General features: G+C 36.8%; 1 protein-coding gene across 2 annotated transcripts in view; it reads left to right on the top strand.

Moving 5' to 3' along the window:
- The window catches only part of ITPR2 (inositol 1,4,5-trisphosphate receptor type 2), a 561,528-nt gene that overhangs the window by 167,278 nt on the left and 370,745 nt on the right, over nucleotides 1-23,505 (top strand). For both annotated transcript variants that reach the window (XM_001363065.4, XM_056799421.1), the window contains one exon: nucleotides 4,417-4,461. In XM_001363065.4, the coding sequence (XP_001363102.1) occupies nucleotides 4,417-4,461 (45 nt within the window). The remainder of the gene's footprint in view (nucleotides 1-4,416; nucleotides 4,462-23,505) is intronic.

The following is a 23,505-nucleotide window of genomic DNA, read 5'->3' as shown; positions in this document are numbered from 1 at the left end:
CCCAAATCACAATAATACATGGGCAATGGGAAGTCATGTGCTGTGTGTCAATAACCTATACCATATTACCAATATTGAACTTTGCATGTGAGAAATAGTATCAAATATAGCATTAGAGGCATGTCTGACTAGAAGAAGGGAATGCATTGTTTATGAACAGAAAATAAGACAACAGATGGGCTGCCCATGAATTGCGTGCTATTGATATTAAAGAGCTTGACTTCAGGAACTCCAAGCAGTATTTTTGGCAGCTGAAATAATCTAGCAAAATTGTATGCTGCTTTGATAAGCTGTGGTGTCTAGGACTAGGGAGACAATCCTCTTGGTCAGATCATATCTTGACTTATTTTTTTAATTTCAGGAGGCTCCATGTTAGGAAGGATTACAAGCTGGAGAGTGTTTAGAGGAATATGACCAGGATGGAGAAAGAACATGGGGGCATTTAGGTAGCATAATGGATATGTCAAACTTGAAGGTGGGAGGTCCTGGGTTCAAGTTTGGCCTCAAACACTTCCTAGTTGTATTATTCTAGGCAAGTCACTTAACCCCCTCAATGCCCACTCCTTGCCACTCTTTCTGTCTTAGGAAAGAGATAGACAGACAGACACACACACACACACACACAGAGACAGAGAGAGAAACAAGACAGAGAGAGAGACAGAGAGAGGGAGGGAGGGAGACAGAGACAGAGAGTCAGATAGAAGTCAGAGATAGATAGAGACAGAGAGACAGAGACCGTTAGCCTAAAGAAGAAAATGTTTGAGGGGAGTAGAAGGTGGAGCATGATGGCTATCTTTTAACATATGAAGGGTTGATATGTGAAAAAGGGTAAATTTATTCTACTTGTCCCCAGAAGGGAGAACTGGAAGTGGTAGTTATCATTTGCAAAAAGGGCAGATTTGAGTTTTCTGTTTTTATCTAAGAGTCATGGATGCAAATGGTGGAGATTTAAGTTTCATGTAAGGATAAACTTCCTAAGAATTAATACTGTGGAATCAGTTGAAAGCTGTAAGAACAATTGTGATTGTAATAACTCTCCATGATTCCAGAGGAATGGTGATGAAATTTTCTATCTACCTTCTAAGAGAAAGTTGATGAATTGATGGGTTCGGGGCTCAGTATGAGATATAAATACATATATACATACCCAAAATAGTAATAGCTAACATTTATTTATTTTTTGTTTTATTTATTAATTTTAATTCAGCCCCTCCATTGCCTTCCCAAATCATAGAAGGCAGCATCTGGAAAACATATATATATATATATGTATATATATATATATACACATATATATGTATATATACTATATCTTTTGTGTTTGTACTTCTTAGTTCATTTCTCTTGAGGTGAGCATTCACAAGTTATTCTTCAAATATTAACTCTCTAGCTATATATAATATTATCTTGGTTCTAACTCATTTCACTTTTCATTACCTCCTGTAATTCTTTCCAAGTTTTTAAAAAATTAATTTGCTCATCATTTCTTATGGTACAGTAGTATTCCATCACAATCATATGCCACAGTTTGTTCAGTCATTCCCCATTTGATGGACATCCCCTCAATCTCCAGCTCTTTGTCACCACAAAGAGAACTACTGTAACTATTTTGGAACATAGAGGGTTTTTTCCCCTTTCCTTGATCTCCTTGGGAAATAGACCCAGCAATACAATTGTATATTGTTAGGTCTAAGGATATACATAGTTTTATAGCTCTTTGGGTATAATTCCAAATTGCTCTCCAATATGATAGGATCAGTTCACAATTCTACCAACAGTGTATTAGTAATAGCTAACATTTATATAGTGCTTAGGGGGTAGATAGGGATAAGATATCTTTTGGAAAGTGGCAGATTTAATTTAGTGCAAGAAGATGAGAAGTATGAAAACAAGAGACTGAGGATAAAGAGAAATTTTTATCAAAAATCTAATTGAGCATGTGGACCAGGAGAAGTGATAAAGTAACATATTTCCCTCCTTTTTGTTAGAGAGATAGGGGATTATGGGCAATGGAGTGTTGGTGTCTGTTGTGTTTTATTTGATTGTGTTTGATTTTTTTTTTCAAAGAAAGGCTTTCTGGGCCAGGAATGGTGGAATGCATTCAGATATTGTGATTGAAAAACAGAGTACTAATAAAGCTGGGGGGGTGGGGTGTAGCAGGGGAACCCAATCATCAATCTAGAGAGAGGCCCAAGATGAAAGTAGGAATCTTAGGGGTATGAGAATAATGGGAGAGTACAGAAGATGGAGGTTTTCTCCCTAGGAGATGGATTTTCTGACCTCTAGGATTCTGGGAGCAATAGGTGCAAATTTAACAGCCAAAGCTACCAGTAAGTTGAGTTTTGTGGCAATGGAGGTCAATAAACGGGAAAGCATTTACTTGTTTACTAAAGCACTGTGTTAATTGCTTAAGACAAAAGTATAAAAATATATTATTTAGCAGTATGACCAATCCTTGTCTCACTATCCTAACACCCCCAACCCCATCCCTTCACCCCCAATCTAACAAAAATTAAGTACTGAATAAAATGCATATTGCTCATTTAATGTCTAGGGAGAGAGGTGGTGTATTGGTTTGAGAAGTCACTGGTTTATGGTGTTTAGAAAATTAGATTTGACAGTCACACCCTTTATAGGAAAAAATGTAGATACACGTAGGGTGGGGAGTTTGGGGTATAGCACCCTCCCCCATCTGGAAAATCCATGTAAAAGTTTTGGACATTCTCTTCATACCAAAGAAATATGATTTATGGGATGTTCACAGTACCTTGTAAAATTTGGGTTGAGTATTTGGTCATGGGTTTTATATATATATATATATATATATATATATATATATATATATATATATATATATGTAAAGTCATTGTTAAGATCTCTCTACATTTCTACATTTCTAGCCTAGGTGTGTCATCTGTTGCCTTTTGTACTTTTATATTCTTTTTGCAAACTTTAACATTTTACTTAACTTTAAAAAAGAATTTGTGTATATTTATGGTATTGGAAGATAAACCATGTTGAGATTATATAATACATATATTTATGCATTTCTGAGTTTCTAAACTTTTCCTGTGTCATCTGCTGGTCTTCTTGTATCACCCATGACTTCCACAAAACTCCCCCCAAATTCTCATTTAATTTTTTATGCTGATCTGTGATATATCAAAACCATAATGGGGAAAGTTGTGGTGTGGAAAGGATACCAGTATTTGGCTATGTGTTGAGGTGAGGGGAGTACACAACCAACTACAAGGCCAGAAGTTGTCCAGTGTAGAATTTGGAGCATGATAGAGGTCAGCTAGATTTTTGAGTCAGGATAGTGTGCCTGCCCCTCCTTCCCACTATCCTTCACTTAAGCTTCCAAGCCCAGACCACATTGCTTAGAGTTTTCTTTCCACATGATGGAGTAATAGGAATGGTGGTTGAAGGTGAGGTGGGAATGGTAATTCAGGGCAGAAGTGTGGGGTCCCAAGGATTGGATAATATTCTCACATGGCACCATTTTAGTAATACCATCCCAAGATGGCCCAAGATGAATGATGAGATGCATTCAGAAGCTTTTACATTTGTAAAATTCAGAGTTGACTCTGACAGGTTTGGTGGCCAACCCTAGGTGTGACAGCACTGATGCTTTGCTTGAAGTACCAGGAATTCTGGCTCCAGACATGGACTCTGAGGAGGATGAAAGACTAAGGAAGTTGGGATTACTGATAATAATTCCCTTGGATTTAGTTACTTAGAAAGTCATATTCAATGGATAGCCAACGGTTTTAAGTATTCTCAATTTACGGCTCTTAGGATGCTAAGACCTATAGGAACTGGCTTGATCTTCAAAAAAATGATAGTTGACTTTATCTTGAAGGCTAGTTTAGGGGCAGTTAGGTAGCTCAGTGGATAGAGAGCCAGCCCTGGAAAAGGAGTCCTGGGTTCAAATATGACCTCAGACAATTCTTAGCTGTGTGACACTGAGCAAGTCACTTAATCCCCATTACCTAGCCCTTACTGCTCTTCTGCTTTGGAACCAATACACAATGTTGATTCTAAGACAGAAGGTAAGTATTAAAAAACAAACAAACAGGTAGTTAAAAAGAAGAATGTCCCAACTGTAAACAGATTACTATTTCAAAATAACTACTTATCAACTGTTTTCAATTTTTTTATTTCAAAGCAGTTTTATTGAATAGTCCTAGACCTACTTTGAATTTCTGTGGGTTTTATTTAGGGACTTTTGTTTTGGTATGTTCTAAGGTTAGTAAAGAGATTAGTAAAATATTGCTTTAGCTACAAATAGGAACATTTGTAGACCTTCTTATAAACAGAGAAACCATTGTTTGTCTCATGGAAGAATAACTCTGATAAATGATTTTAAGCCTAATTTAAAAATCTAAATAAGTTATTTTTGGTTTGTTTTTGCAGCTCAATCCTGATTATCGAGATGCCAATAATGAAGGAAAAGTGGTGGTAAGTAGGTTTTTAAAAACATAAAGAAGGGGCAGCTAAGTGACTCAGTGGATAGATAACTAGGCCTGGAGATGAAGATGGTATGGGTTCAAATGTGACCTCAGATGCTTCCTAGCTGTGTGACCCTGGGGAAGTCACTTAACCCCAATTGCCTTATCTTTACCACTCTTCTACCTGGGAGCTGATACTTACTATTAATTCTCAGATGGAAAGTAAAGGTTTAAAAAAAACAAAGGAAGCATATAATTTAATTTTTTTTTACATTTGAAAATATTAATCTTTAAACAATAAGCAGAAAAATGGAAGTCTTGACTACTTGGCAGAACAGGAGTAAGGTATATTTATGTGGGTGGAAAGGATTAGGATATGATTCAGATCTATGGGAAGATTTTCAGTAACTAGGAAGATTTTGGCAGCTGGGAGTTTGATTTATGAATAGCTATAACAGAAAGTTGGAGGCAACCAAAGTTGGCTTAATTCAGGAGTGTATAGGATTTGGGAGTGAAAAGAAAATGATTACGGTCATATGGCATGGCATGTTTTTAGTATAGGAAGACAAGGCCAGATGTTTGGGCAGTCAATTGCCTTCAGTACTTTTTCTTTGTGGTGAGAAACTGAGGCACCAACAGTTACTGATGGCCCTGATTTTCCACAATGTTGAAATATTCCAGTGGCTTAAAGATGACCATGAATAATTTCTGATTTTGAAGACATTTATTGAACAGCCAACATCTAAGAACTATTAATTAAATGAGTAATAGGTGCCAGTCAAAATAATCATCCTACAGTGAAGCCTTGTAAAAGGGAGTATTGACCCTGGTTATTGATCAGTGCTAATAGCTGTCACTAGTTGTTGACCATTGAGGGAGCCAACTGTATTAGCTATTGAGGAAATTGCTAGAGACTAGTTATAAACAAGTTATTTCTATTTATTGAACTATTCAAAGTAAAGTCAAGTAGTAGTACTGAGTTGATGTATTTATAAATTACCCTAATCTAAGAAGTTCTATCCATAAACTTGTTCTCAAACTATCTCGCAAGAGATTTCTTCTCCCTTGGTAAACCAAGGCTGACCTCTCTCCCTTCCTTATCTATCAAAATAAATCTACCTTACTAATCTATTCTAAAATATATCTTAGAAATATAGTTTCCTTACATAATAAACTTCTCCAGCAATCTTTCCTCTATTTGTAAAGTGAAAGGTTTTTCCTTCTCTCACAGCAGGGAGTCCACTCAGCAGGGGACAAGTACCTCTGAACTTGAAGCTCCTGCTGTGTGCTTCTCTCTCTACCTGCAAACTCTCATGAACAAACTTTCTTCTCTTCAAGCTGTTAACTTTCCAGATCTAGTTTCCAGACTTTTCCCAGAGGGATCATAGGGAAAATCACACTCCTCCTCTCTGAGCGTCCACCTCCCAGAGAGAAGTGTCAGAGAGACCAAGAGCAACTGCTCTTTCCTTAGAGGTTCTCTGGGAATTCCATCCCTCTGACTTCCTAAGAACTCTTCATTCCCTTAAAGGCTCCTCAGCTCCCTTTCTAACTTCCTATGCTGGAACCTTACTTTTGACTAGCAATCTATTCTTAACTAACCAGATTACTTAATTAGCTCTTAATTAACTATTTCAGCCTTGACTTCGTCTAGAGAGGATTCTGGTTTTCAAAGATTATGTCAGTGTTAGAACCCAGCCGCTGTCAGAATCTTCTGTGTTGGAGAAGTTTCAAATAGGGTCCAAATAGGTGCATTTCCTTTTGTGAGCCAGACTTGCTAAATACAGAGGCTTACCATCAGAAATAGGGTTATTATAGAATGAATTCTTTGGCCATGGCAACCCAATGATGAAGGGGAAAAAATTATTACAATAACAATGAAAGTATGAATTCTTCCATACTTGGAGTCAAAGGATATCAAGAATCACCAATTTAGACTATGTATAAATGTTCTTGGTACTCTAAAGATGAAATCCTTGTCCAATGAGTACTGACCAGTAAATGGGAATATTGCTGGAACTAAATCATGCCAATATTGACATCTTTGCTAAAATTAAACCAGAAGGTAAAAGGGATTTACAGATAAATGGAAATATCAGTTAATTATTCAATAATAATTTAGTAATCATCTACTATGTGCCAGGCAGGCACTACAATAATGCTAGAAATACAACTTCAAAGTTTGAAAAAAAAAAACTGCTTTTATTGAACTTACATTTCCTACCTTTCTACACTCCTTTGGGATTTCTCAGACTTATGTATCAAATCCCAGAAAATTTCATCATTGGGAACAGTTATCATCTTGCAAGATTGAATCACTCTTGGTATTTGTTCCTCCTTGCTAACCTTTGCCCTTCTGATTAGAGGGCAGAGCCATGAACTCCAAAACCTCCATTTTATTTTATTAAAAAAAATTATTTGTTTGTTTGAGCTCAGGAGATATAACTCCTTATTTCTCACTGGTCATCCTACTTTGGGATTTATCTGATTTCTCCATCACAGGTACTTGATTTGGTACTTCCCCCTCTGCCTTTTAGATTTCTTTTTGTGTGTTGTCTTTTCTTATTATACTCTTAGTCCATTAATGACAAAGACTTTTTTATTCTTTTCATTTTTTCCCAGTGCTTAGCACACACAGTGCCTGGGAGATAGCAGGAACTTAGTAAATGTTTATTGACCAACATTTTAATTGAGACAAGTACATAAAAATATACTCAGATAGTGAATGCATGTGTGTGTGTATTACAAATATACAATATAATTCATAATGCAGTACAAGATTGTTTGGAATTATAGGGCACTGTTTGGGGAGATCCTGCAGAAAATGGTGTTTCAAGAAACAAAGTGAGGGGAAGTTCAGCAGATAGAAAGCCAGCTCTGAAGATGGGATATTCTGGGTTCAAATGTGACATCAGACACTTCCTAGCTGGTGACCCTAAGCAATTCATTTTACCTCAGTTGCCTTACCCTTATGGAGCTTCTGCCTTGGAGTTGATTCTTAGTATCAATTCTAAGACAAGGGTTTTAAAAAAAAGAAACAAAGTAGTTGGCAGAGTTGGTTTTATCATACTTCTAAAGTATCAGGGTTAAATTAAAGAATTTGACAAAGTGAGGAGAGCAATTTAACAGAAATTTTGTTTAATTTAAGAAAGTACAGGTTGAAAGATAGAAAAGAGGAAAGAGATTATTAATCTTATGCCCTATAAATATACCTAATACTACCTAAAATTTCCTAAACCTATCTCTGACTTCTGAGGACAGTTTCTTCTGCCTGGCATGCCAGGCCTATCTTAACCTACACTATCTATAAATGATTCACTAACTACCTAACTCCCTAAAATAATAGACAGCTACCACTCACTCACTACTTCAATCAGTTTTCTGTAGCCGACTGTCAGTAGCCAAATGCCAGCAGATCCTTGCCTCAGAGACAGACCTCTTGTCCTCTCGAGATCCCAGAGGCAAAAGACCCTCAAACTGTCAGTGGCTGCTTCCTTTCTCTCCTCACTGACCAACTGTCCCCCCTTACTTCCTGTCAGAGGGTGGCTACTTCCTCTCCACAGTCTTGGTCTCCCTGGTAATGGAATCTTTAGCTCTGGCTTACTGACGCCTGTCAGTTCTGATCTACTTAGAAATCCTGCTCTCTAGCCTCTTAAGGAGACAGAGGGAGAGATGAAGAAAAATCCCTTTAACAAAAGGCAAAAAGAAAGACGATTTCATGGGATATTTAACCACTTCATATTTTAGTGCTTATAATAGATATTTTCTTTTTAAAATGTTTTATTCCTTTTGATTAAATTTTATTTTTAAGTAATGATCAGCCTTGTCTGCCTCCTTCAACCACCCTACCCACCCCTGCCACTGAGAAAGCAAGAAAAAGAAAATTTACATTACAAGCTTTCATTGTCAAGCAAAATAATTTTTTTCACTAGCCATATCTAAAAAAGTATGTTTCGGTCTGTTTTCTGCAGGTACCACCTCTATCAGGAGGTGGGCAGAATGTTTAATCCTAAATTCTCAGGAATTTTTGACTGGTTCTTTATGTATACATTATTCACATATATATTATGTGTACTTATATACACACTCATATACACATACATACACATATAAATGGGGGCTAGTTGGCATAATGGATAGAGTGCTAGACTTGGGAGTCAGGAAGTCCTGAGTTCAAATCCAGCCTCGGACATTTAACAACTGTGTGAACCTGGGCCAATCACTTATTGCTGTTTGCTTCCATTTCCTCATTAAAAAAAAAATGATCTGGACAAAGAAATTCCAGGATTTTTGCCAAAACCAAAACCAAACCCAAATAGGGCCATGAATATCAGACTTGACCAAAAAAAGACCGAAAAACCCCCCATATAAATATAATTTTGTTTTTATTAGTCAAGATCTACCTTCTCACTCACCCCTTTGATCAATTCAATGACCTACCACCATTCCAAAAGACTCTTGTTACTATCCAACTCTAGAGAGAAAACTGAGAGAGTTGGAGTGAAGACTGAAGTATATTTTCTTTTCTTCTTTCCTTTTTTTGGTTGGAGGAGGGAGTTATGGTTCATGAAAATTAGTTTTACATGACTACACATTTGTAATGGATTTTGTTTTTCATGCTTTCTTGCCTTTTTATTCAGTAGAAGAGTAAGGGAGAATCTTTGGAACTGAAAATAAAGTAAAAATTGACTTAAAAAATTGATGAGGTGGGAGGGCACAGAACAAGAATTGAGAAGAAGTGAGTCCTTGTTCTTGGAATGTGGTTTATGAATGGGAACAATATGAAAGAAATCAAATCAACAACAAAAAAGACCCCGTGAAAATAATTGCAGCATATGAGGAGGTAGAAAAATGCTATGAAGATATTGATGACACTCATATTGAACGAACAAATAGGTTTGTCAAATCAATAAGTCAACAAGCATTTCTTCATTGTCTACTATTTGCCAGGTATGCTAAGTACCAGGGATCCAGAGAAAGGCATAAACACTGTCTTTGACCTCAGGAAGTTTGCATGATAATGGGGAGACAACATGCAAATGATTATGTACATATAAGATTTACCCAAGATAAATTGGAGATAAACCTGGGAGGTAGGCACTAGCTTTAAGGGAGATTGGAGGGGGAAAAAATTTATTGTGAGAGGTCAGATTTTGGCTGGGATCTGAAGGTAGCTGGGAAAGTCAGGAGATAGAAATGATGAAGGAGAAAATTCCAGGCATGGGGAGGGCCATTAAAATAAATGCTAGGGGCAGCTAGCTGCCTGAGTGGATAGAGTGCCAGCTCTACGAATAGGATATCCTGGGTTCAAATTTGGCCTCAGACACTTGCTAGTTGTATGACATTGGGCAAGTCACAACTCCAGTGGCCACTTACCACTCTTCCACTTACTTCTACCACTACCCTTACCACTCTTCTGCCTTGGAAACAACACTTGGTATAAATTCTAAGACAGAAGGTTAGGCTGTTTTTTGTTTGTTTGTCTGTTTGTTTGTTTAGAAGAAAGAAAATGAGTGCAGTTAGGAAATGAAATATCATGTGTGAAGAACAATAAGGAGACTAGAGTCACTTTAATACTCAGTGACTTCTGTAAAGTTTGGGCATAAGGAAGAATGGTAAATATGATTTAGGATCAACACGCAAAAGAAACCCAAGGGTGGTAGCCTATGAAGAGGCTTTCAAAGAGAGAGTTAGGAGATACTAAACACGGTGAGTTTTCAATAATGTCACAAAAAATGAACTGTTTATATTCTAATGTCAACCTAAAAAAAAAAATAGAACCACCAAAGCAGTTTCAAAAGGACACATCTTTAAACAGGGCAAGGGAGACCACCCAGAGCCACCCAGTTCTGAGGATCTGGGAACACTGTCTCTGGGAAAAATACCAGGAATGGGAATTTCCACTGAACTGTAGAACTCAGGGCCTTAATTTAGGGAGTACATGAAAGGAAGGACAACTGATTGGCTTACACAGAGGCTAAGGAAAGAGAACACAGTAAGAGGCTAGCCTTCCTGGGAGGCGCTGCCTAGATACAGTAAGAGAATTAAAGACAGCCATTGGAGTTTGTCCCTTAGTAAGTGTATTCTGGGGCAGCTACACCACTCAGTAGTTAGAGAGCCAGGCCCAGAGTGAGGAGGTCCTGGGTTCAAGTGCGGCATCAGATTCTTCTTAACTACGTGGTCCTGGGCAAACCACTTAACCTCAATGACCTAGTCCTTACTGCTATTCTATCTTGGAACCAACTCTTAGTAGCAATTCCAAAACAGAAGCTAAGGGTTTTTTAAAAAAAAAAGTAAATATATCTTGGACATCTTGGACTGATACTACAGACTAACACTTACCCTGGAATTGAATAAGAAATGGATAGAACTGGATTGCTTCTGAGAAAATACACAATGTTTTTAATCACTCCTAACAAAAGAATTAAATATATGTAATATATTTACATATAATATATTTATATATAAACATATACTATATGTTATTACATATTATGTATAATAATATATTATATGTTATTACATATTAGATATAATATGTAATGACATATTATAATATATGTTTACATATAAACACATTGTTTTTATATTATATTATATGTATATTATGATATATTTATATTTCTCGATATATCTTTATTCTCCTGGCAAAGCTTGACTATGAATGACATAATTTTTATATATAAAATAATTTATATTTATAATATAATTTTTATATTATGTATAAATATAATTTTTAATACAAACAGAATTAAAGTTGTGATTTACACCAAGGGCAATGGAGAGGCATGTGGAGGAAATGAATAGATTCAGTTTTGCCAGTAGTAAATAGCATGTACAAAGCATCATAAGATAAATCATTAAAGAGATTTGCCGTTGGTAAAATAGGATGGCCAGATAGCAAGGATCAGACAATAATGTATGGACAGTCTACATGCTACCTTGGGAGGTGGTGATATCAAGATATTTAAGGGAAAGTTCCCAGGATGTTGCGGGGACTTGTTGTGATAGATGGATGGCAAAATAAAGACAAGAATCATGCAGGTTTAAAAGATGTTGATGGGCTGCAATCTGCCCTTGTGGAGGGAGACATGAATTAAATCACGGATCTATGCAAGAATAGGAACAAAGTATCATGCTCATTACTGGGAATCCGGAGATGAAAAGTGACTCATTATTTGATGGTCCACAAGGAGTTTATAATCCTACAGAGAGGTAATGAAGATAAGGCAAGTACATAAATATGAGATAAGGTCTTTAGTTCTAAAAAACTGAGAATGAAAATCTGCAGGCTTTGTAAAAGATATGAACCCTTCTAGTAGGTTCTGGTGGATATATGGAAGAGGCAGTGCTTCATCCAAATCTGAATTGACCAATACCTCCCAACTGGCCAGACTATTAGCCTCTTACTGCTCTGGTCCCCAGGATGGCATTCAATAATCCCCCTTATAAAGCCCACAAAGGTGTGGAACTTTCTTCTGCCAAATGCCATGAGAAATTAGAGGGGAAATAAAGCTTTTGTCCAGGGATGGGGCATGTAAGGGAATTTCTTGTGGAAAAATAACATCTGAGAGAGAACTTTAAGTGAAAGAAAGTATTGGGTTATGGCTATAGATGAATTGGAGTAAGATTGTGGAGAGCCTTAAATAATAGGGTCAAGAGTTTCAACTTCATTCAGTAGACAATGGGGAGCCACTTACATATTTTTTTTTAGAACAGAACTGGAGTATATGTATTTATATACACGTGTTTTATTTTTATTCTTTTTCTTTTTTTTTCTTTTTCCTTTCAAATATGCATTAGTTATATAGTGCTTTAAGGTTGGTATTTAAGGTTTGGTCCTTACCACATCCCTGGATGTTACTGTTGTTGTTCAGTCATTTCTGACTCTTTTTGACCCCGTTTGGAATTTTCTTGGCAAGGATACTGGAATGATTTGCCATTTCCTTCTTCAGCTCATTTTACAAATGAGGAAACGGAGGCAAACAGGGTCAAGTGACTCGCCCAGGGTCACATAGCTAGTAAGTATCTGAGGCTGGATTTGTATTCAGGCTTGCCTGACGCCAGACATGAGGCTCTATCCATTGTGCCATCTAGTTGCCTCAAATGTTACCATCCCCATTTTAATGACAAGAAAACTCAATCAGGTAGAAGTTAATGATTTTTCCATTGTCACACAGCTTGTTTAGCTCAGTGTCTAGCACACAGTAGGTACTTAATGAATATTAATTGACTGACTGACTCCAGGTCCAGCATTTTATCCACTGTAAACCTAGCTGCCTCTATTAGAAATATATACCTTTAATTTTTCTCTTCTGATTACTGGGAAATTAATTTTAATTGAAGCATCATTTGTTAGTTTCAAAGAAAAATGTTAATCTTACATTGCATAGAACATGTTTTATTTAATTCAAGGCTAATCTAATATCCAAACCATTTCTAGCTTATAGGAAATGTCTAGGGGGCAGCTGGGTGGCTCAATGAATTGAGAGCCAGGCTTAGTGAAGGGAGGTTCTGGGTTTAAATTTGACCTCAGATACTTCTTAGCTGTGTGATCCTGGACAAGTCACTTAACCCCCGTTGCCTAGCCCTTACCATTCTTCTTTCTTGAAACCAATACACAACATTGATTCCAAGATAGAAGGTAAAAAAAAAATGTCTAATGTGGCATATATTCTTCCATGCCCTTTTTTATACCTCTATCCTCAAAAGGATTTGAGGTAACATTTATGGAAATCTTGAACAAGGAAAAGATCATAATAAATTAAAGTATTAATTTGGGGATCAACATTCTAATACAAAAGTTTTTTCTTTGTTCTTTAGTTGAAAAAAATTGTCCATGTTCTCCTAGAATAAACAAAAAGATTTCCTCTCAATCATCAATATCTCAATTCTTTCCCTATGAAGAGGGGCAAACATTTCAGCCAAATGCTTCAGGGCATAAATGTAGAGAAGACTGATCTTGGAACAGCTGGGTGGTGTAGTAAATAGAGTACAAGACTCATCTTCCTGAGTTCAAATATGGTCTCAAATACTTACTAGCACTGTGACCTTGGGAAAAATCACTTCACCCTGTTTGTCTCAGTTTCCTCATTTGTAAAAAGTGAGCTGGAGAAGAAAATGGCAAATCATTCCAGTATTTTTTCCAAGAAGACCCCACACACAAGTGGGGTCATGAAAAGTCAGACAGGACTGAAAAGACTGCTCCTAGATGGATCTAATCAGTTCTGGTGGATAGGGAAGGCAGCTGATCTAAAAGAAACTAGTTGTTCTTTTTTCCATGATTTAGATAAATACCCTTAATCCAATTCCCTATGAAAGGCCTTTTGTCTTGTCAAATTCCCTAAAGGGAAAAGCCTGTAAAGGACTTTGTTAGATCAGAGAAATATAATTTCTTAATATTTCCAGAGAAACTAAAAAAGTTTTTTTTCCTAAAAAAAAAAGATTTCACATTGGATATGCCTAAATGATGCCAAAATATCAGTCAGATTGACTTCCTATATTGATGTGATAGAGACAATCTATTTCATTTTTGCACCTAGGAAAACAAAATAGGAACTTCTATGTTGAATATGTAAGTGAAAATTCTTTTTGAGAAATTCCTTTTTTGGAATTGGCAAGGACTGCTCTAAAACTCCTACCCAGAATCCTATTCCCTAATAGAAAGAGTCAGAATGTCAATGAAAAAAATGACTATCATGTTTTAGAATATAGTTTCATATCTGTGAATCCCACAAAGTACCTAGCACAGTAAGTTCTCAATAAATATTTAATGAAGAAAAGATTGAATAATTTATGGTTACAGTGATATGGGACTAGTGAATGAAATTAGAACTTTTGGTTTCATCTCTTTAGTAAAGTTGGCCCCCTATCTGTATTTTTTAAAATTTTAATTAAATCCAAACATTTATTAACCAGCTACTGTGCATAGAGTCCTTGCTGTTAGGTATTAGCAAAGACAGAGAGTTTAGATAATACATAGATTTTAATTTCATGGAGATTATAGTCTAATAGAGAAATAATCTAAGTAATCAATTTATGATATTCATGGAAATGGACTCTGTGCAGACAGAAAAGGCCAATAGGACAGGCTTGGAACTTTTATTTTCAAATTCGATCTTATTATTCCAAGTCTATCTAAACTGTTTGTTCTTCTTTTTGAAACTATGGCTCCAAGTTTAGGGGTCCCATTTCACATCTAGCTTGCACTGACAAGTGAGAGCCATTTGTTCTGCTTATGGGAGAGTCTGAAGTAGGAAGCTTCAATGAATGTAGAGAATGAGATAAATCAGTTTTGGTGGGCGACACAAGATTATTCATTTTAGATTTATTCTGATCATTACATTTTTGTCCTCAACAGGGAATTGTACTTGACATGAATCACTTTGGGAAAGTCACATCACAGACCTTCCCTAGTTCTCAGCCTCCCTGTCTGTCAAGTGAGAGTGATGAGGTCCATTCTGTTGAACTGAGGACATAGTTTGAGGATAAAATGAGATCATAGAAAACACATTGCAAAAAAGTTAAATGTCATTTATAAATATACTGTATTGCTTTAATGTAATAATATTTATGTATTAATTTCCTTCTGTCTTAGAATTGATCTATTGCTTTCATAGCAGAAAAATAGTAATAGTAGTAGTAACAATAGTAGTAGTAGTAACAGCAGTAATAATACTAACAGCAGTAGTAGTGATAGTAACAGCAGTAGTAGTGATAGTAGCAGCAGCAGTAGTAGTAACAGAAGCAATAGTAGTAGTAGTAACAGTAGTAGTAGTAACAGTAATAGCAGTAGTAGTAACAGTAATAGTAGAAACAATAGCAGTAACAGCAGCAGTAGTAGTAGTAATAGTAACAGTAACAGTAGTAGTAGTAACAGCAGTAGGAGAAACAGTAACAGTAGTAGTAGTAGCAGTAGTAGTAGTTGTTGTTGTTGTTGTAGTAGTAGTAGTAGTTTGTTGTATTATCTTGGCTTCAGATCCTATAATTTCTCTGTTACCCTAGTCTGCCTGTCTCATTTTTTCTGTTTTAACACCAATAAGGGATGCTGCTGATGTTCTGGTCCAGAAAATTCAGGAGGTATAGAGAGATGGATTCTATGATGATAGTACAGCCAAAAGATTATAAATAAATAAAGCACAGGGAAAGCCCACTCCTTTTTGTTCATCTGACTTTTCAGTGAAGGGTGGTAGGGTTTTTTTTTCCCTCCCCTCATAATATAAACGTTTTATTCCTTTAAAAGGTTTTTATTTATACATATACACGTTTGTGTTTGTATCTGTTTACATATATGTTTTTTTTTAATCCTTACCTTTTTCTGTCTTAGAATCAATAAGAATATTGTAGGGGGAGGGGAAAGAGGGAGGGGAAAATCAATTCAGCAAAATGAAGTGGGGTATCAATCCATCAATCAGGCAACAAACTTACTAAGTACTAGGTGTCAGTCAATGCTAAGCAAGTCTTTCCGTGTATTCAGGAGGACTCAATCAATAAACTTCTAGTGAGGGACATAAAAAGAAGCACAAGACAGTCCCAGGCCTCCAGGAGCTCACAATCTAAGGAACGTTTTTAACATCCGTCTGGATGGCCCGTTCCACATCTGTATTGGCCCAGCTCTGCCTGAAGGGAGGGAGGGAGGGAGGCATATTCCCATCTACCTTCCCTAGAATGATTCGGAGGACGGTTTTTAATTTCAGTGTTCTTTCCATTTTTATTGTTGTCATTGTTGTGTACGTTTGTATTCCTGTCATTCACTTTTGAGGGCTGAGAACGAAAAATGGAGGGGAGGGAGCCATCGCTGGGCGGAGAGGTGCAGCCCTTCAGCGCTCTCCCCCAGCTAGAATCTGCCTTCTGGCTCTCCCCGCAGACAAAGGCACAGCTGGCCACTACTCATTTCCCTCCCTCTAAAATCCCTGGCTTCAATGGAAGCAGGTCTTGGAATGGGAAACCATAAAACAAACGCGATGGGTTTTTATTCTGTAGAGCATTTGCCACCTACCAATAATTGTCTAGTGGGGGAAAAAAAGCAATGGAGCGTTCACAGGTTTATTTTTCCCCCCAGTCAGTGAAATAGGAATCCATTTCCTAACTGGGAATATAGAAATCTCAGGTCTCAGTTCCAGGAACGTTGGGTTCCCTGTGAATATGCAAATATTTTCTTAAGTACTTTCCCCTCTTCCATCCCTCAAAAACCTAGTTAAGGTTTTCCAGTAAATCTGAAACCTTGACCAAATGCTTCCTTCCATGTCTGAAGATTTAAAGGCATCAAAAATGGAGCACTGTGCGTCAGAGCGTCTATTAACTCCCAACTGGCGTATTTATGTTGCAAAAGAGTCTATTATTTCCAATTTCGAAAATGTACAGCATCCACAGGGACCCTATAAACATGGGCAAGCACAGCTGGGAACCTGTCATTCATTCATTCCTTTCTGAAAGATTCCATCTTTCAGGATGAGGTAGCTAGGTTGCACATTGGAGAGAATACTGGACCTAGAGCCAGGAAGACTTGAGTTCAAATTCAGCCTCAGTAAGCAAGCCATTTGAACTCTGTCTTTTTCTGTTTCATCATCACTGGTAAAATGGGAATGAAAATAACACTTCCTGTCCAGGATGGTTGTGAGGATAGTATGAGATAATCTTAAGTGCTTTGCAAGTCTTAAAAGAGCTATATCAATACCAACTATTATTATTATCCTTTCAAATTGTGCCCCAAGTCTCACTGAAGTGATTTTTTGCTGAGCATTGCCAAATTCTTGGATAAACTGATGATTTTTTCTTGAGGTAAATTTGCATGTCTAAATAGGAATTTAATTCAAAATTATGCACACAGAGACACTTCGCCATCATATAGAAACATAATTGAAAATCTCATTCTTCCTTGCTTACTTTTTAGGTATCAGAGGATGAAATTCGATGAAACAAAAACCAAATCAAAAATTTCCTTAGTTGACAATTTAGCCAAAGTGGTTCCAGGGAAAAGGATTTGGGAAAAGGACTGGATTAGAACTGACCTTGACAATAACTATTTAATTGAAAAAATAAAAGCCTGGGTTGAGGAAAAAAACACATTGAAGTGTTTATGTAAAATGTCATTGTCTTTGGTTACATAAATTCTTCAGTGAGACCACTTGGGAGGAGGTTTTGTAGTGACTGAGACAGATGCTGGCCCATTATTATTCTGCTGCTGCACTCAGGTCTGAATCAGCTCTGAAAACACAGATATTGTTTCTTACAGAATGTCTCTTTGGCTCCTCATGGCAGAAATGTAATGTGATGTCTCTGCTAAAAAGGTGATGACTCACAAGTGAGTCAACAGTGGAGGTGTTATGAAACACTCACTGCTTTGCTGCCTGGTACCCTTTGGTGACACGCAGAAGCCAAGATAGCCTGAATTTACTCCTCTAGCTTTTCATAGACTATTTTCAACTTGTAGAATCTGTGGAGTTCATCAGAACTCCATGAAAATCCTGATCTTTTGAGAACCCAAATAGGTTAACAGACCAAAGTCTTGCCTAAGAGCAGCTTGGTGGCTCAGTGGATAGTTGGGCAGACCAGGTTTCTAATCTGGCCTCAGACACTTCTTAGCTGTGTGACCCTGGGCAAACCACTCAACCCCAATTGCATTGCCTTTACTGTTCTTCTGTCTTGTAATTGATACTTAGTATGGATCATAAGCCAAAAGACAAGGGAAGGAAGGAAGGAAGGAAGGAAGGAAGGAAGGAAGGAAGGAAGAAAGAAAGAAAGAAAGAAAGAAAGAAAGAAAGAAAGAAAGAAAGAAAGAAAGAAAGAAAGAAAGAAAGAAAGAAAGAAAGAAAGAAAGAAAGAAAGAAAGAAAGAAAAGAAAGAAGGAAAGAAAGAAGGAAAGAAGGAAAGGAAAGAAAGAAAAAGAAAGAAAGAAAGAAAGAAAGAAGGAAGGAAGGAAAGAAAGAAAGAAAGAGAGAGAGAGAAAGAAAGAAGGAAGGAAAGAAAGAAAGAAAGAAAGAAAGAAAGAAAGAAAGAAAGAAAGAAAGAAAGAAAGAAAGAAAGAAAGAAAGGAAGGAAGGAAGAAAGAAAGAAAGAAAGAAAGAAAGAAAGAAAGAAAGAAAGAAAGAAAGAAAGAAAGAAAGAAAGAAAGAAAGAAAGAAAGGAAGGAAGGAAGGAAGAAAGAAAGAAAGAAAGAAAGGAAGAAAGAAAGAAAGAAAGAAAGAAAGAAAGAAAGGAAGGAAGGAAGGAAGGAAGGAAGGAAGGAAGGAAGGAAGGAAGGAAGAGAAAGGAAGGAAGGAAGGAAAGAAAGAAAGAAGGAAGGAAAGAAAGAAAAAGAAAGGAAGGAAGAGAAAAAAGTAGAAAAAGAAAGAGAAAAAGAAAGAAAAGAAAAAAGAAATCCTGCCCAAATTTCTGCTATGTTAGTTAAATGTCTTTCTCTCTTTTTAAAAAAAAAAACTCCAGCTGATATTCTATCTAGGCTGCTAGGTGACAGGATATAAAGTGCCAAGTCTAGAGTCAGGAAGGCTCATCTTCCTGAGTTCAAATGTGGCCTCAGACACTTTCTAGCTTTGTGACTCTGGACAAGTCACTTAACCCTGTTTAACTCAGTTTCTCATCTATAAAATAAACTGGAGAATGAAATGGTCAACCACTCTGGTACCTTTGCCAAGAAAGCTCCAAATGGGGTCATGAAGAGTCAGACATAAATAAAATGCCTGAGCGACAGGATGATATTAAATCCAAAACTTTGTTTCAGTCATAAAAGGAATTGCCTTTTAGGTACTGGGCACAAAGGAGGGGAGGTAGTATGTCAAATTCAGAAACTTGGCTGGAGTAGAATAGTATGAAATGTTTTTAAAAATCTATGAAAGAAGAGCCGATTGAGGAAATTTAGACTAGAACCAGTTCTAAGAATAGTTTAGGATAATATTATTTTAAAGCACCTCAACACAATTTAGAAATATCTACCAACCTATAAACAATTGATGTACAATTTATAAATGATATCACTTACCCCCAAGAAATTTTACTTAGGCATCCTATTATTGGAAAGCAATTTCATTATATATACTTTACCATTGTAAAACTATTATTATCTAAACATTCATTAATTCAGATTTCTAAAGAATTCTGATAAGTCACATTAATTCATACAAATTAGTGATTTTTCAATTATATTTGAAAAGATTCATATCATATTGAAGCCTCTTTTTCATAGTTTTAATGGCATTGAATTTTTCTACTCTAATTTATATTCACTTAAGTGATGTCTTTCATAGAATTTTCCTGTGATTAAACCTTTGCATGTATTAATTTCCTTGATTACATATGCCTCTAGATACTTATTTTTTTCTCTTTCCATAATCAAAACTACTATTATATTACACATAGTACCATATGTAATTATCATTTAATGAAGTGTAAACATAATAAAAAGACTTGACACAATCTATGACAAGCAGAGATCCCAAAGACTTGGGGGGGAACTTTTAGCATCAGCATCTTGATGTGATAGCTTAATTTGCTCCTGGGGTCAGAGCAGAGTAGACTTTCCTTCTTTGAAAATAAAGTACTGTGTGAGATAAGGAACATTGTGTCAGGGAACAGAGGAGGCCTCATGGAGCAGTTGGTTTTTGAAATGGTTTTTGAAGGGTTGCATAAGAATTCATTGAGTGGAGAGGAGCATGAGAGAAAAGAAGGGATGCCAGGCAACCCTGAGAAAAGGTGGAAGAGGGAATGGCCATATTGGGGCAATGGAGTATATACAGGGAATTATGTGAGCTAAAGGGTGGTACCACATTTTTGAGTCCTTGAATGTCAGGCAAAAAGTTTCATTTCTGTGACCACTGGCAACCCTTTGGTAACCTTATAAATGAAGTAGGTACTCTCTGGCTTCCCTATTAATCGCCCCCCCCCGCCCCAGTTACTATCAAAGATTGAGCTTGTACAGTCTTGCTTTCTGTGGATGGTATAATCGGATTGGCAGAGAATATAAACTTCTTGAAGATAGTGACTAGTTTTTCATTTTTTCTTTGTTAATCCCAGCTCTAGGTAATGCTTTACATCTAGAATTCACTCCACTATCAGGCATTGCTTGGGAATGGTTAAAGATTTCACTTCCTAAAAGTGCTTTCATTTTGAACACTAAATCCTTATCTTCTGTCTTAGAATTGATATCCAAAGTATCAACTCAAGACAGACGGGCAAAGGCTAGGCAAATGGGGTTAAGTGACTTTTCCAGGGTCCCACAGCTAGCTAATGTCTCGGATCAGATTTGAACCCAGGTCCTTCCACTCCAAGCCTGGTGTTCTATCCACTATGTTCCCTAGCTGCCCCTTGTTTATATATTCTGAAGGAAATCTTGAAAACCTAAAAGCCTTCCAGACCTAAAGGAATGAATCAGTACTAGTAGTGTTTCAGCATGAGAGACCAATAAGGGAGTTATTTGGGGGGCAGTAGACCTTTTACACACCCCTGAACTCCCAACACATAGGTAGCAACTCCCATTACTCATAAGGTACCAGTTTTCCCTTCTAGGAGAAAAGTTTCTCCCCCTGCTCCTGCCCCCCATAAATACTCTCAAAGCCAGCAAGTCAAGTCTTAACTTTATTTCTCAGTCATAGTCAATGGATGCAGAGTCCTGAGATCAAGAGTTGTGCTTTGGGCTTTCTCAGAGTCTTCCCTGCCTCTGGGAAAGTCCATGACCATGAGCTCATGTCTGCCTTTAGAAGGTCAGATGATTAGAGCCTCTTCACACCATTTACATGCTCTAGCTCATTAATTTTGGTTAGCTTGGCTGTCACTTCTGCCTCAAAGCTGGGTGATGGACTACTTTCATAAGAACCAATTTTTTTGAATTTGATGGTGTACAACTGGGATACTTATCAAGTTTTCGGAGCACTTTCTAGGACTCTCTTTGAAATTTCTTTTCAGATTTCTGGCTTTGGGAATAAACTAATGAATAATGAGATGAGCAGAACTAAGAACAATTTATATAGTAATGACACTGTGAAAATAACTATGAAAACTCTTAAGAATTGCAATCAATACAGTGAGCATTCTTGGTACCAGAAAATTGATGAAAAATATGTTATCCCTCACAGAGGAGAGTAACTGGTTTGTGGTGTAGAATGGATACACACACACACACACACACACACACACACACACACACACACACAAGCATCTGTGTATATTTGTTTTGCTCCATGAGGCATATTTGTTATAAGAAACTGAATTTCTTTTTCTTTTTCTAGTGAGGTGAGGGTTGAGAGGGGAAGAAACTAAATTTCTGTTGATTAAAATTTTATTTTTAAGTTTAAAAAAGAAATGATATTATAGAGGTATTGTAAGGGTATTAACTGGTCATATGAAGCAGGACAGATTGGAATTTTGACCAAGAGACTTTGGCCTGAAATGATAAGTCATGGCCTTTTCCTCTTGCCCCTACTTAAGGGAAAGAACCCAAAGGATAGAAGTGGGTTTTAGAGTATAGGAGAGAAGGAAGAGTTGTACAGGAGAAAAGATGACCTGGACAGAAGAGAGGAATAGGTTATTCCAAGAAAAAGAAGAAAGGGGGGGAGGGAGAATGGGCAAGTGAATTCTAGGTAACTCTTCTCCTCAGGCTATGGCTTAATTTTGACTTTTGCTTCATACCTCACTGTTCCCTGCAGATTCTCCACCCTCATTTTCTCTCTTTGATGAAAAATATTCTTGGATCTTTCCCATCCTTAAAAAAGGATGACTCCCCAAAATAATAATAGCTAATATATTATAATGCTTAGTATGTAGCAGGCACTTTGTTAAGTGATTTATAGTAATTATTTCAATTTTATCCTCAAAACAACCCCAGAAAGAAGATACTATTATTATCCCCATTTTACAGATGAGGAAACTAAGACAAACAGAGATTAAGTGACTTACTGCTTCTTATTCTTTAACTTCTTGAAAATGTAGACTTTTATTTCCAGTCTGTACTTCCTGACAACCTACTCACTCCTCATTCTACTTTAATCTGTTTTCTGTCACCACCAGTCTACTGGAACTGTTTTGTCCAAGATTACTAATGACTTCTGAATTAATTGTCAAATACTGGTAGGTGGCACGATGGATAGAGAGCTGGGCCTGGCATCAAGGAAGACCTGATTTAAAATCTGAGTTCAAAGACCTTAGAGACTAGCTATGTGACCTTGGGCAAGTTGTTTAACTGCTATCTGCCTTAGTTTCCTCAACTTTAAAATGAGGATTATAATAGTATTTATGTTACAGAAGTATTATAAGGATCAAATAAGGCAACATATGTAAAAGCTTTGCAAATCTTTAAGTGCTACATAATATAAGCTACTATTATTATTGTGTGAATTTAAACAGCTGGGTTATTGCCTCCTTTTTTTCTTTCTTCTTTCCTACATTTTTGCAGGGCTTTATGATGTGTGGTAGGAAATAGTATCTGATGAAAAACATATCCAGAAAAACATAGTTTCCTTCTTTATTTTTCTAAATGTAGCTTCCTCTCACCCATGGGCACTTAGAGTTATTCCAGTTTTGAGGTATACTGTTTCTCATTTAATAATAATGGCTAATAATGCATTTATTTTTACTGGCTAATGAGAAAAGACATTATTTCAAAGAAAATGATATTTAATCAAATAGTATAATAAATTAAGAAACAAGAAAAGATTCTCCACCCTCCCACCCAACCTACAAGGGTACATTCTCAGGTTATCACACCACCAATGGCAAGTTTACATTTGGAGAGAATGTGAAGGACTAAGGAAAAGGAATAGATTATCAGTGCCCATGTGTGTGGTGAGAGCACATTTATTTTGGGGCAACTGCAATGGATAGGATTGACTCTGTGATGGAATTATGTATGTGGCTCACTTCAAGGCATTCTGCTGGTGGGCATTCTGTTCTGTCCATCTAGTCATCTAATCTGTTCACTGAACTGCTCTCACCTTGAACAGAAATGCCACTCATCTGCTGGGCTTCATAGCTAGTCTGCTGTCACTCTTTGCTGCCCTCTCTGGGAGGTAGCTGCTGGGAAGCCTCTCCCTTGCAAAGAAGGTTAAGCTGTTTTAGCTCACAGTTCTAG

Source organism: Monodelphis domestica, chromosome 5 (assembly GCF_027887165.1).
Source record: "Monodelphis domestica isolate mMonDom1 chromosome 5, mMonDom1.pri, whole genome shotgun sequence".
NCBI classification, from domain to species: Eukaryota; Metazoa; Chordata; class Mammalia; order Didelphimorphia; family Didelphidae; genus Monodelphis; species Monodelphis domestica.
This window is presented reverse-complemented; position numbering and strand designations above follow the sequence as displayed.